General features: G+C 40.4%; 1 protein-coding gene across 9 annotated transcripts in view; it reads right to left on the bottom strand.

Annotated features, from left to right (window-relative positions):
• The window catches only part of HERC1 (HECT and RLD domain containing E3 ubiquitin protein ligase family member 1), a 235796-nt gene that overhangs the window by 139664 nt on the left and 83411 nt on the right, over positions 1 to 12721 (bottom strand). For all 9 annotated transcript variants that reach the window (XM_066341955.1, XM_066341963.1, XM_066341959.1 and 6 more), the window contains exons 14-18: positions 11578 to 11799; positions 7426 to 7578; positions 7167 to 7299; positions 3875 to 4066; positions 564 to 785 (exon numbers count right to left, since the gene is read on the bottom strand). In XM_066341955.1, the coding sequence (XP_066198052.1) occupies positions 564 to 785; positions 3875 to 4066; positions 7167 to 7299; positions 7426 to 7578; positions 11578 to 11799 (922 nt within the window). The remainder of the gene's footprint in view (positions 1 to 563; positions 786 to 3874; positions 4067 to 7166; positions 7300 to 7425; positions 7579 to 11577; positions 11800 to 12721) is intronic.

Genomic DNA, 12721 nt, shown 5'->3' with positions numbered 1-12721 from the left:
AGAGCTGGCTTACCAGCAAAGTAGACAACTGGGAGATAAGGCAGAACACAGGAACCCAGAGACACCATAAATAGGGAGGGAAAAAATGAAGACTCACACAGGTACCACAGTATGAAAGTAGGACCGGCTGGGAAGCAAAGGACTGTCACTCACACCTGAGAGGTGTTTGAAAACAGTGCTAGTAAGTTATGGTAGGTAAACTTACAAAACTTTAGATTCTATGAAGCAATTTCATAACCCCCAAGCTCCAGAATACAAGTAGTAATCAAACATTTTCCCACTTTTATGTGTTAGAGAACCTGCACCAAGTGAGTGATAAATAATGACAGTGTGGGACCAGGCCTATATTTTCCTAGTTTAGAGGCTCTTTTCACTACATCATGCTGCAGGATTTAACTACAGTATTTTTCAGAGAGCTCCAAATTAGTCTCAGATTCTCTACCCTGTTAGTGCTACTTTTGTTTCCTATCAGTTTTCTATTTTGCAAGCCCAGAATAAGAGAAATCTCCAATAGAGGTATAAACACAAGCATGTATTTTAAATGTTGCAAAGAAGCACATTACCTAACTGAGGGATGCCCATTTCTACGCCATCACTAAATAGTGGTGTTTTCATCCAATATGCAGTGTCCTGTTCCTCTGGAGACACAGGAGAACCCTGAAGCATTCCACCAAGACATCGCCCAATAAGAAGAGCAATTGTTCTTTCCAGATCCACAAGCCATACCCACGACTGGGCTGGCTGAGGTAATGGCACACCAGCAGGATCGATCAGTTCTGGCCCTCCTGAAGACAAAATCATTAGTAATTGTGTCTTTATCAGGTATTCAAGATTTTCAAGCTTTCTCTTGCACTACAACAGATACTTAAGCAAAATATTTTTACAATGAATAGAAATTATAACACTTTCTGTATATATTCCCTTCACTAGGCTAATTTAAAACATACTCAGGTAAGTTATGCTACTAAAAACTTCCTTTGTAAAGTTATTAATTTTAAGATAAACATGAAAAATAGTATATGACAGAATTATCCCAAGGGATTCTATTCCTACTCTTCATTACCCAGATCAATTTTTTTTTTTTTTTTGTATTTTTCTGAAGCTGGAAACGGGGAGAGACAGTCAGACAGACTCCCGCATGTGCCCGACCGGGATCCACCCGGCACCCAGATCAAATTTTACCATAAGAGTACTCAAGGCAGCTCATCTCTCCAAAATCAACATGAGAGTTGATATAGTAAAATAACATTTACTATTAATGCTCTTAAAGCTTTAATTCAGAATTGTACTAAGATCCACATCCATGCTTTATTGTACATTTGTTCTTAAAAGTTCTTCATGAAATATACAAATCATGTATCATAGAAATGTACACTTGAAACCTACATGACCCTATCAACCAATGTCATGCAATAAATTTTAAAAATAAATAAAAGTTCACATTAAGAAAAAAAAAAGAATTATATACCATAAAGATAAAACTTAGTCATAAAAATAAAAACAAATATCAGTGAAATTGTATCTGTGTGTGAGGGGGGACCAGATCAATGAATTCAAAACTGGTTATTTGAAAAGACTAATAAAAATGGATAAATCTCAAATAAAATTTTAAAAAATTTAAAAACTAGGAATAAAAAGGACAATCGGTTCTGGCTGTTTGGCTCAGTTGATAGAGCATTGGCCTAGCATACGGACATCCCAGGTTCAATTCCCAGTCAGGGTACACAGGAGAAACAACCATTTGTTTCTCTCCCCTTGCCTCTCCCCTTTTCTCCTTCTTCTCCTCCTGCAGCCTGCGGCTCAGCTGGTTTGAGCATCTGCCCCGGTGCTGAAGATAGCTCACTGGTCCCAGCATCAGCCTCAGGGCTAAAAATGGCTCGGTTGATTCAAGTATCATCCCCAGACGGGGATTACTGGGTGGATCCTGGTCAGGGCACATGTGGGAGTCTGTCTCACTATCACCCCTCCTCTCACTTAAAACAAAAACAAACAAAAAGAGGGTGTAACCACAGATACAATAGAGATTTTAAAAAACCATGAATAATTATTATGAACAATTTTATTTCAATAAACGAAAACCACCAAATAACATTTTCTGGAAAAACATCAATTTCCAAAATGGATTTGATAAAAAAACGAAAAGCTGGGAGAGAACAAAAACCTCTGAAGAAAAAAAATTAATAGCCAAGTTTATCTAAAAAACACCAGGCCCAAGATAGTTTTATAAAGTCTTCTAAACCTCAAGAAAAAGATAACCCCTATTTGACCCAAATTATTTCAGAGAAAAGGGAAAAAAAGATTTATTTTTTTTTTTAGTGAGAGGAAGGGAGGCAAGAGACAGACTCCTGCATGTGCCCCAACCAGAATCCACCCAGCAAGCCCACTAGGGGGCGATGCTCTGTCCATCTGGGGCTGTTGTGCAGTACTGAGTCATTTTTTCAGCACCTGAGGTAGAGAGGTCATGAAGCTATACTCTGCATCCGAGGCCTACTTGCTCGCACCAATTGAGCCATGGCTGCGAGAGGAGAAGAGAGAGCAGGAAAAAGAGAAGGGATTGGAGAGGGATAGAGAAGCAGATAGTCACCTCTCCTGTGTGCCCTGACCAGGAATCAAACCCAGATGTCCACACAACAGGCTGACACTCTACCACTGAGCCAACTGGCCAGGGCCAAAAAAGGAAAGATTCTAAACTGATGCTATAAGGTTGGTATAATGATGGTAGTAAAAGTAGCACAACAATAGCATGACAGAAAAATTATAAAAAAATATCAGTTATGAACTCAGATGCAGAAATCCAAACTAAAATGACACCTAACTCGCCTAATGCAAACAGAGTGAATCTTAGCAAGTTCTGAGATGCTTTTGGAAAGCAAGAATAAACCAGGGATGGCTCCACAGTCAGCCTAATCAATATCCAGATACAGCTGTAACCTTGACTTTATCTAAATCCAGCTGTCACAGAAGCATAGTGTTAAAATAGGCCAGGCCCTCAAGGTCATCTTGTCCAACCCCAATCTTTCCAGAAGAAAAAAAACAAGACTTTAAGAAGTTTTAAATGACTTGCCCAATATTATACAGCCAAATTACTAGCAGAACCAAGACTAAAATCTACATCTTTTTAAGCATTAGACCAGGATCCTTTCCAATAAAACAAGTCACTTCACTTACACTTGAAATGTTTTTACAATTGCAGTAATAAAACTCCTCAGATACATAGACTTCAGTGGAAAAACACACTGCAGTTTTCTAGACATGATAGTTTAAGCTATATTCAACCACATAGAATCATCAACATTTTATAAATTAAGTGTGAATTCAAGTGTCATGCCTAAATTCAGAATGCTATTTCCTATAAAGTACCTAAAAAGGCAAACACAGAAAAATAGGTTCCCAGTTGCCATCTTTTTATTCACTTATCTATATATACAATCAAAATACAAAATATTTTACTGTCAGAGATATAAAACAAAAAATCTTTGCATTTAAGAAATAAGACGTTTTAATCAAGTCAATCTATTGACTATAAAATGTGTCATTATGCTGCTGACTGAATTATGAAAGAATCCATTGTAAGAGGTATCCTAATTTAAGCCATGCCAAAATTTGAAAAACAATTTCTCACGATCAATGAAATATACTATTCAAAACTGCTGACCATATGAAGACTCTACTCATGATGTGCTTATTATTTATGTGCAACTTCTTAAGTTTTCCCATATCAATGCCCACTGCAGACTGTAATCTCTGAAAAGGTAACAACTTTCTCTTTTTCATTACATAACACACCCAAGTGTCAGATATGATTTACCTGATGCATGCAAGAGGAACAACTTTGCTCAAAAGCATCATCGGCTCTTTTACCATCTTTACTTACCATGGAGAGGCCACTGTAATTCTTGGTCTTCTAAGAGAGCAGCAGCTGGCAGGAGTCTGTTAAGGCAATCAAGGGGTGGCAGCAAGTCGAGCAGGTAACTCAGTAAAGGCCGAGCCACGGATACAGGGAGCAACAGAAGGGAGTTAACAATCTGGCAGAGCATACTGCCTGCAGCTGAGACATAGATCACATCTATGAAGGGTAAGAAATTCAACATAGATCAATTGTTACAAACTTTAAAAAAAATAAAATTTGACCTAGAACTATCGTACACCAATTCAGTAACTCTTTGTTGAACACATACTTGGGAGCTGGTGTGGTATCAGTATTTACTCACTTTCAGAGGGTGCCACCAACAGACATTTAGTGGGAAAGCATACACATCCTCATGCCAAAAAATTCAAAAGATGTTATTAGCTCTTTCCCTTAAAATGCATTATGAATTTATTTATTTATTTATTTATTATTTTAGCAAGAGGAGGGGAGGCAAAGACAGACTCCTGCATAGAATCCACTCAGCAAGCCCACTAGAGGGCGATTCTCTACACATCTTGGGCCACTGCTTTGCTGCAACTGGAGCCATTTTTTAGCCCCTGAGGTGGAGGTCATAAAGCCAACCTCAGTGCCTGGGAACAGCTCATTCTAATTGAGCCTAGACTGCAGGAGGAGAGGAGAAGAGAAAGAGAGAAGCAAGAGGAGGGGGTGGAAAAGCAGGTGGGTGCTTCTCCTGTGTGTCCTGACCAGGAATCGAACCTAGGACATCTACATGCTGGGCTGACACTCTACCACTGAGCCAACCATCAAGGGCCCATTATGATTTACAAATTTGTCCTTTTTCGATTTACCAAGAAATATTTCCTGCCTGATCAGGTAGTGGTGCAATGGATTGAGCACTGGCCTGGGATGCTGAGGACGCAAGTTTGAAACCCTGAGGTCGTTAGCTTGAGCACGGGCTCATCCAGCTTGAGCGTGGGATCATAGACAGGACGCCAGGGTCACTGGCTTGAAGCCCAATGTCGCTGGCTGGAGCCCAAGGTGTCTGACTTGAGCTCAAAGTCATTGGCTTGAGCAAGGGATCACTGGCTCAGATGGAACCCCCCATCAAGGCACATATGAGAAAGCAATCAATGAACAACTAAGGTACTGCAACTATGAGTTGATGCTTCTCATCTCTCTTCCTTCCTGTCTGTCTGTCCCTCTCTCTAAATCCAAAAAAAAAAAAAAAAAAGAAATATTTCCTGAGTACCCACACAACATAACAAGCACTGTTTTAGGTGAAAGAGATATAGCCACAAACAAAGAGCTAAAAATTCCTGCCCTCATGACACTTCTATTTTAGTGAGGGAAGACCTTTATGTTTTCTAAACCAAGTTTACAAAAAAAAAAAAAATTTAAGATCAAAATGGAAGTGTCTATCAAGTAACGGTTTTAGTTTTCCAGTTTCCTTCTTTTTTCAGTGGGGGAACTCCAGAGAGAAGTTGGTTTTGGACAACCAAGAAATGACCCCGTGGTCATTTATTTTAGTTGCCTTTGAGACAACCAAGAAAAGACACCAGTAAGTTACCAGAGAAAGGCTCATGTAAAAAGGGAGTTCTCACTAGGTGCAGATATACACATGGTGGTCAAAGACAATGGGGCCAGATAAAATCATTCAGGGAGAAATGAGGGGTGAGGGCAAAATTGAGAGGATCCTATACATTAAAGGAATGTCCAAGAAAGAGGAGTTTATAGGCACCAACAAAAAACAGTGATCAGAGAGATATGAGTAAAAACAGAATTATGACTACACAGAAGCCTAAGGAAAGAAAGACATATCAAGAAGGGAAGAACTGGAAAATGCTGAAGGTAAAGAAACAATAGAGCCTGACCAGGTGGTGGCGCAGTGGATAGAGCGTCGGACTGGGATGCGGAAGGACCTAGGTTCGAGACCCCGAGGTCACCAGCTTGAGCGCTGGCTCATCTGGTTTGAGCAAAGCTCACCAGCTTGGACCCAAGGTCGCTGGCTCCAGCAAGGGGTTACTCTGTCTGCTGAAGGCCCGTGGTCAAGGCACATATGAGAAAGCAATCAATGAACAACTAAGAAGTCGCAACGAAAAACTAATGATTGATGCTTCTCATCTCTCTCCATTCCTGTCTGTCTGTCCCTGTCTATCTCTGCCTCTGTAAAAATAAATAAATAAATAAATAAATAAAAATTAGTGTTTAAGAAACAATAGATAAAAATCTCACTTTATGCCATTTAAAATTAATCTTTCTGAGTATATCTCATCCAATGTCTTAAAATTAGGCCTCTGTCATGCCAATTAGCATCTTTTCAGATTAATCAGATCAATCACTATTACCATCACCCCCAAACCAAGATCAAAGAGGTTTTCAATAAGGAGATTCAAGATCATTCATTTTTTGTGTGTGTGTGTATTTTTCTGAAGCTGGAAACGGGGAAGCAGTCAGACAGACTCCCGCATGCGCCCGACCGGGATCCACCCAGCACGCCCACCAGGGGCGACACTCTGCCCACCAGGGGGCGATGCTCTGCCCCTCCAGGGCGTCGCTCTGCCACGACCAGAGCCACTCTAGCACCTAGGGCAGAGGCCAAGGAGCCATCCCCAGTGCCCGGGCCATCTTAGCTCCAATGGAGCCTTGGCTGCGGGAGGGGAAGAGAGAGACAGAGAGGAAGGGGGGGGGTGGAGAAGCAAATGGGCGCTTCTCCTATGTGCCCTGGCCGGGAATCGAACCCGGGTCCCCCGCACGCCAGGCCGACGCTCTACCGCTAAGCCAACCGGCCAGGGCCAAGATCATTCTTTTATTCCACTCAAAGGTTTCAGGACCTCATAGGTTTTAGAAAGGGTAAGGAGGGCCCTGGCCGGTAGGCTCAGTGGTAGAGCGTTGGCCTGGCGTGCAGGAGTCCCGGGTTCGATTCCCGGCCAGGGCACACAGGAGAAGCGTCCATCTGCTTCTCCACCCCTCCCCCTCTCCTTTCTCTCTGTCTCTCTCTTCCCCTCCCGCAGCCGAGGCTCCATTGGAGCAAAGTTGGCCCGGGCACTGGGGATGGCTCCATGGCCTCTGCCTCAGGTGCTAGAATGGCTCTGGTCGCAACAGAGCAATGCCCCAGATGGGCAGAGCATCATCCCCTGGTGGGCATGCCGGGTGGATCCCGGTCGGGCACATGCGGGAGTCTGTCTGACTGCTTCCCCGTTTCCAGCTTCAGAAAAATACAAAAAAGAAAAAAGAAAGGCTAAGGACTCTTACTTTACAACCACTGATTAAACCTAAAATCTAGTTCCAAACATACCTCTTAATTTGTCTCCAACGCTGCCATTCCAAGGACTTTCTTTGAGCAAATTTGCAGAACGTGAATAAATATCTGTGGCATGAGGCAATAAGAGCTGAAGATGTTTATGAAGTAATGCCACACTGCTTGAGTTCTGAGGGAAAAAAGTGACTAAATTACTACTTTGAAAGATGCAAGGTACAAAAATATCATGGCTTAATCAAATATCTAAGTTTCAAGGTCCCTGAGAGATCACCATAAAAGACAAAGAATCACATACCTCACTAATGTTATTGATATGGCAAAATGCCAACAGCTGCTTCTGCAGTGAACACAGCAGTTCGTGGAGATGAGCGGGCTGGCTGTTCTCCGAAGATGATGTTCCAAGTAGAAATTTATCACTATTCTTTTCCAACTCTCCAAATGCTTGATCCTAAAATGAGACATAAATGAAGATTACATGTAGTGTTTGAAAATGAAAGTAATGTCCTACCATAAATGATTCTGATTTAAGAAGCCACTGTCTTCTTTCTCCAATATTACCAATCTCTAAATCTTTGCTATGTTATTATTAGTTATTAGGTAGTAAGATTTATCAAGCAATCTCAATTTGTTTTTCCATTAAAAAAATAATATAAGGCCATGGCTAGGTAGCTCAGTTGATTAGAGCATTATCCAGATATACCAAAGTTGCAGGTTCAATCCTGGGTCAAGACACATACAAGAATCAACCAATGAATGCATAAATAAGTGGAATAACTGATGTTTCTCTTTCTTGTTCTCTCTCTCTCTTTCCCCCTTCCTCTCTCTAAAAAGTCAATAAATAAATTAATAATACATATTTCACCAAATAAATTTTGAAAATACAGAAAACAAGAAATAGGAAAATAGTACAATACTCAAAGACAACATATTTCAACATTTTAATGCTATTGTTTTCTAGATCTCTTGTTGTAAAGCTTTTGTTTTCAAATGCTTATGAATTTCTAAGATCACAATTTTTAAAAATAAAATTTGTTTCTGACTCTGAAAGAAACAAGTGGAGCCTGACCAATGGCGGTGCAGTGAATGGAGCATTGATCTAGGATGCTGAGGTCCCAGGTTCAAAACCCTGAGGTTGCCAGCTTGAGCCTGGGCTCATTCAACTTGAGCACAGCCTGGCTCATCAGCTTGAATGTGTGGTTGCTAGCTTAAGTGCAGGATCACTGGCATGATCCAATGGTTGCTGGCTTAAGCAAGGAGTCACTGGCTCAGCTTGAGCCCCCAGTCAAGGCACACATGAAAAGCAATCAATGAACAACTAAAGTGCCACAACTACTAGTTGATGCTTCTCATCTCTGTCCCTTCCCCTCTCTCCCTCTCTCTTGCTAAAAAACAAAACAAGAAAAAAGTGGACTAAATTGACACAATAAATATGTGATCCTGGATTGAGAGGGGTTGCAATAAAGAACATTATTGGCATAATTATAGATATTTGAATATGGACTGTATATTAGATAACAGTTCTACATCGATATTAAATTTCCTGAACCCTATCATTATTCTGTTGAAATATGTAAGAAAATGTCCTTCTTAAGAAATACATGCTGAACTGCTTAGGAATAGCTAGCATGACATCTGTAACTTTCCCTCAAATGACTTACAATGATTTACAATAGAAACAGATGATAGATAGATGATAGATAGATAGATAGATAGATAAAGCAAATTTGGGTAAAGGGTACAGGAAGTTTTTTCAATGATTCTTATAACTCATGTAAGTTTTTTGTTTGTTTGTTTGTTTGTTTGTTTTGTATTTTTCTGAAGCTGGAAACGGGGAGAGACAGTCAGACAGACTCCCGCATGTGCCTGACCGGGATGCACCCGGCAAGCCCACCAGGGGCGACGCTCTGCCCACCAGGGGGCGATGCTCTGCTCCTCCGGGGCGTCGCTCTGCCGCGACCAGAGCCACTCTAGCGCCTGGGGCAGAGGCCAAGGAGCCATCCCCAGCACCCAGGCCATCTTTGCTCCAATGGAGCCTTGGCTGTGGGAGGGGAAGAGAGAGACAGAGAGGAAGGAGGGGGGGGGGTAGAGAAGCAGATGGGTGCTTCTCCTATGTGCCCTGGCCGGGAATCAAACCCGGGTCCCCCCGCACGCCAGGTCGACGCTCTACCGCTGAGCCAACTGGCCAGGGCCTCATGTAAGTTTTGAATTATATCAAGTTAAAAATATATTTTTTAATGTGCAGTGTAATACCAATATTTTTTAAAAGTTCAAAATCACAATTTAGCCAACCACCCCCAAAAAACACTATTAATATTTTTGCTGTATTTCTTTCCTGATTTTTTTACTTTTGTACTACTTATTCTATTTTTACTCTTCTCTTTTCCAACAAGTTCACAAATATTTTCTACAATTTTATAAACCACATGTATATAAAATTTAATTCATAGAAAATTCCACTGAGCACATATACCATAATTTACTAACCATTCCCCTATTTATTAAATAGTTCAGTTGTTTCCAATTTCTTATTTCTTATTACTGCTTGTAAGTAATAATACGAACATCTTTACATATAAAATATGGTCTATGTTTATAATATGCAAGAGAGTCTCGAAACATTTTAAGACCCCGATATATAAGCACCATTATAAGCTCCCAAATAAGCACTACTAGAGAAATTGAATGTTTACGTCCTCTCAAAATTCATATGTTGAAACCTAATCCCCGCAAATGTAGCAGTCATTGGAAGTAGGCCCTTTGGAAGGTGAATGGCCATGAGGGCAGAGCCCTTCTGAATGGGATTAATACTCTTATAAAAGAGACCCCAGAGAGCTCCCTTGTGTGAGGGTACAGACAAGAAGACAGCTATCTATACACCATAAACAGGCAGCACCTTGATCTTGGACTTCCCACCTCCAGAACTAAGAAATAAATTATGTTGTTTATGGCCAAATAGTCCAGGGTATTATGTTATAACAGACCAAACAGACTAAGATAAGAACTACTATTTTAAAATCTTAGAATATGATAAATTTGGTTTAAATCACATCAGAAAGAAACAATAATCTATGATTTTAGCCCACAAAGAGTTAGCATTTTACTGCCATTTCCATATAGTAATATACACATCTACCTTAGCCCTAACGGTATACTAAAGTCACTACTTTCATTCAGAATAAATGTTCCTTGCAACTTTGGAAAAAATTTCCAGTTAATAACAAGTGGATAAGGATATACTATACTATAGCACTTCCCATTCCACTTGCAGTCAAACATCAGATCAAACTTACATTCTTTAATCTGAGAGGAAGTACTTCTGTTTGAACAACTTATACTGACTTAGTCAACAACCTTTTAATGTGGAAAGAACAGAACATTAAGAATTGTACAGAAGAAAAAGATATGGACCTCACCCTGAAGAAGCAAATGAAACAATACGAATGATACACAAACAATTCAAAAATTAAGTTACACAGTACACTTTGTCTCTAAAAGTTGCTAACGGGTATGCAGTTATAATTACATGGTTAGATGGGGTTATGTGGACAAAGCTTCCTAGAATAATGAAATCTTAAAGAAGTCACACTGGTAGACAGGACAAGCAGAGAGAAGACAAGTGTGTCATCTGCATGAGGCCAGATGAGAGTGGTGTGTAAGCCAAATGATGAAGGATCTGAAGAAGTTTTAATTTAATGCAATGAGGTGTTTTTTTTAAACACAAATTTAATCCAGCATTAAGATGCTGAGAAGAGCCCTGGCTGGTTGGCTCAGCGGTAGAGCGTCGGCCTGGCGTGCAGGGGTCCCGGGTTCGATTCCCGGCCAGGGCACACAGGAGAAGCGCCCATCTGCTTCTCCACCCCTCCCCCTCTCTTTCCTCTTTGTCTCTCTCTTCCCCTCCCGCAGCCAAGGCTCCATTGGAGCAAAGATGGCCCGGGCGCTGGGGATGGCTCCTTGGCCTCTGCCCCAGGCGCTAGAGTGGCTCTGGTCGCGACAGAGCGACGCCCCGGAGGGGCAGAGCATCGCCCCTGGTGGGCAGAGCGTCGCCCCCTGGTGGGCGTGTCGGGTGGATCCCCGTCAGGCGCATGCGGGAGTCTGTCTGACTGTCTCTCCCCGTTTCCAGAAAAATACAAAAAAAAAAAAAATCTTAACCTGAAGTGATACCTATCACCTCCTAAACACACACACACACACACACACACACACACACACGCCAAAAAAATCACCCTAACCGGATAGCTCAGTCGGTTAGAACATCATCCAGAAGTGCAGAGATTGCCATCAATCCCCGGTCAGGGCACATACAGGAACAGACTTAGTTCTCCTCTCTCTCTCTTTTTCTCTCTCTCGCTCTCCCCTACCAACTTCCTCTCTCTAAAATCAATAAAATAAACAGAAAAAAAACCCTGCAGCTTTATAATTATTATTTACCACAATAAAAAGAACTTACTGTGTAAAATCCTAAATTTCTTAAGAGGGTCTTCATCAAAATTTCAGCCAGATGGGTGTCTGGATGGCAGCTCTGAGTGCCATAAGGTTGATCTGACAGGTTTCCATACCCAGTGCACACAGAAGAGAGGTCAACAGCATCAGAGGGTGAGCTATAGCCAAGTAAGGAGGCTACATGGGTATGATCTTGCAAACTTGTCAGAATGATATCCAGTTGCATTCTCTAAAAAAAAGTATTTCCATCAATGAAAGAGGAACAAATAAATAGTTTAAAATACACTAGAAAAGAAAAAAGAGATCCCAGAAAAAAACTATATCAATGATGCTAACTACTCTACTTCCTATCCAGATTAATAACCATCTTTTAGCAAGTACATAATCAAAAGAAAAGCTACCATATTAATACCATTTGGGGAAATGAAACTTACAGTTTTATTCCATCCTTTATTATAATACCTGAAACTCTAAGCTAAAATGGCATATTCTGCATAATGATTTCAGCAGTGTAAATAAAGAGTAGGAAATATCAACAGATAAATTATATTACACATTTTTCTACAGAATTACCAATGAAACTATTTATTCTATGTTTAAAATAAATCACTGAAATCTAAACTAATGTAAAACACTCAATGCAAGGCATCTGGGCATATTATATTACAAGTACGTACCACCTTTTGCCTCAGATCTATAACTCTACAATTGTTTGTTCTACTTGTTTAAGTAAAATGCATTTACTTTAATGTACAGAAGATATTAAAAATGAAAAGAATAAGCATACTGATATCATCAAATACTTTTTCATAACAGTCATCTTCTTTTACTTTTTATGTAAGCAATTTCACACACAGTTCTGGGCATGGAACCAACAGTAGCACATGCCCTTGACGTCAACTCAGGACATTACAAATAAACTGAAAGGTCTCTGGTTTGACAGTGAAAGCACCACTGAAAAAAATTAGTCATAATTTTAACAATTACCCCCAAATAATTTAATAAATTATCATTTGCTTCATCTTTATTAGAAATCTGGGAATTCTTCCAGCAGAAAACATTAAATTCTAGGGTTTACCAGAACCAAGTTAAGTATTAATTACCTCATAAAAACAAGGTAATCGGTAAGCTTTATCTTCCTCTCTTTTTCT

Source organism: Saccopteryx leptura, chromosome 6, assembly GCF_036850995.1.
Source record: "Saccopteryx leptura isolate mSacLep1 chromosome 6, mSacLep1_pri_phased_curated, whole genome shotgun sequence".
NCBI lineage: Eukaryota > Metazoa > Chordata > Mammalia > Chiroptera > Emballonuridae > Saccopteryx > Saccopteryx leptura.
This window is presented reverse-complemented; position numbering and strand designations above follow the sequence as displayed.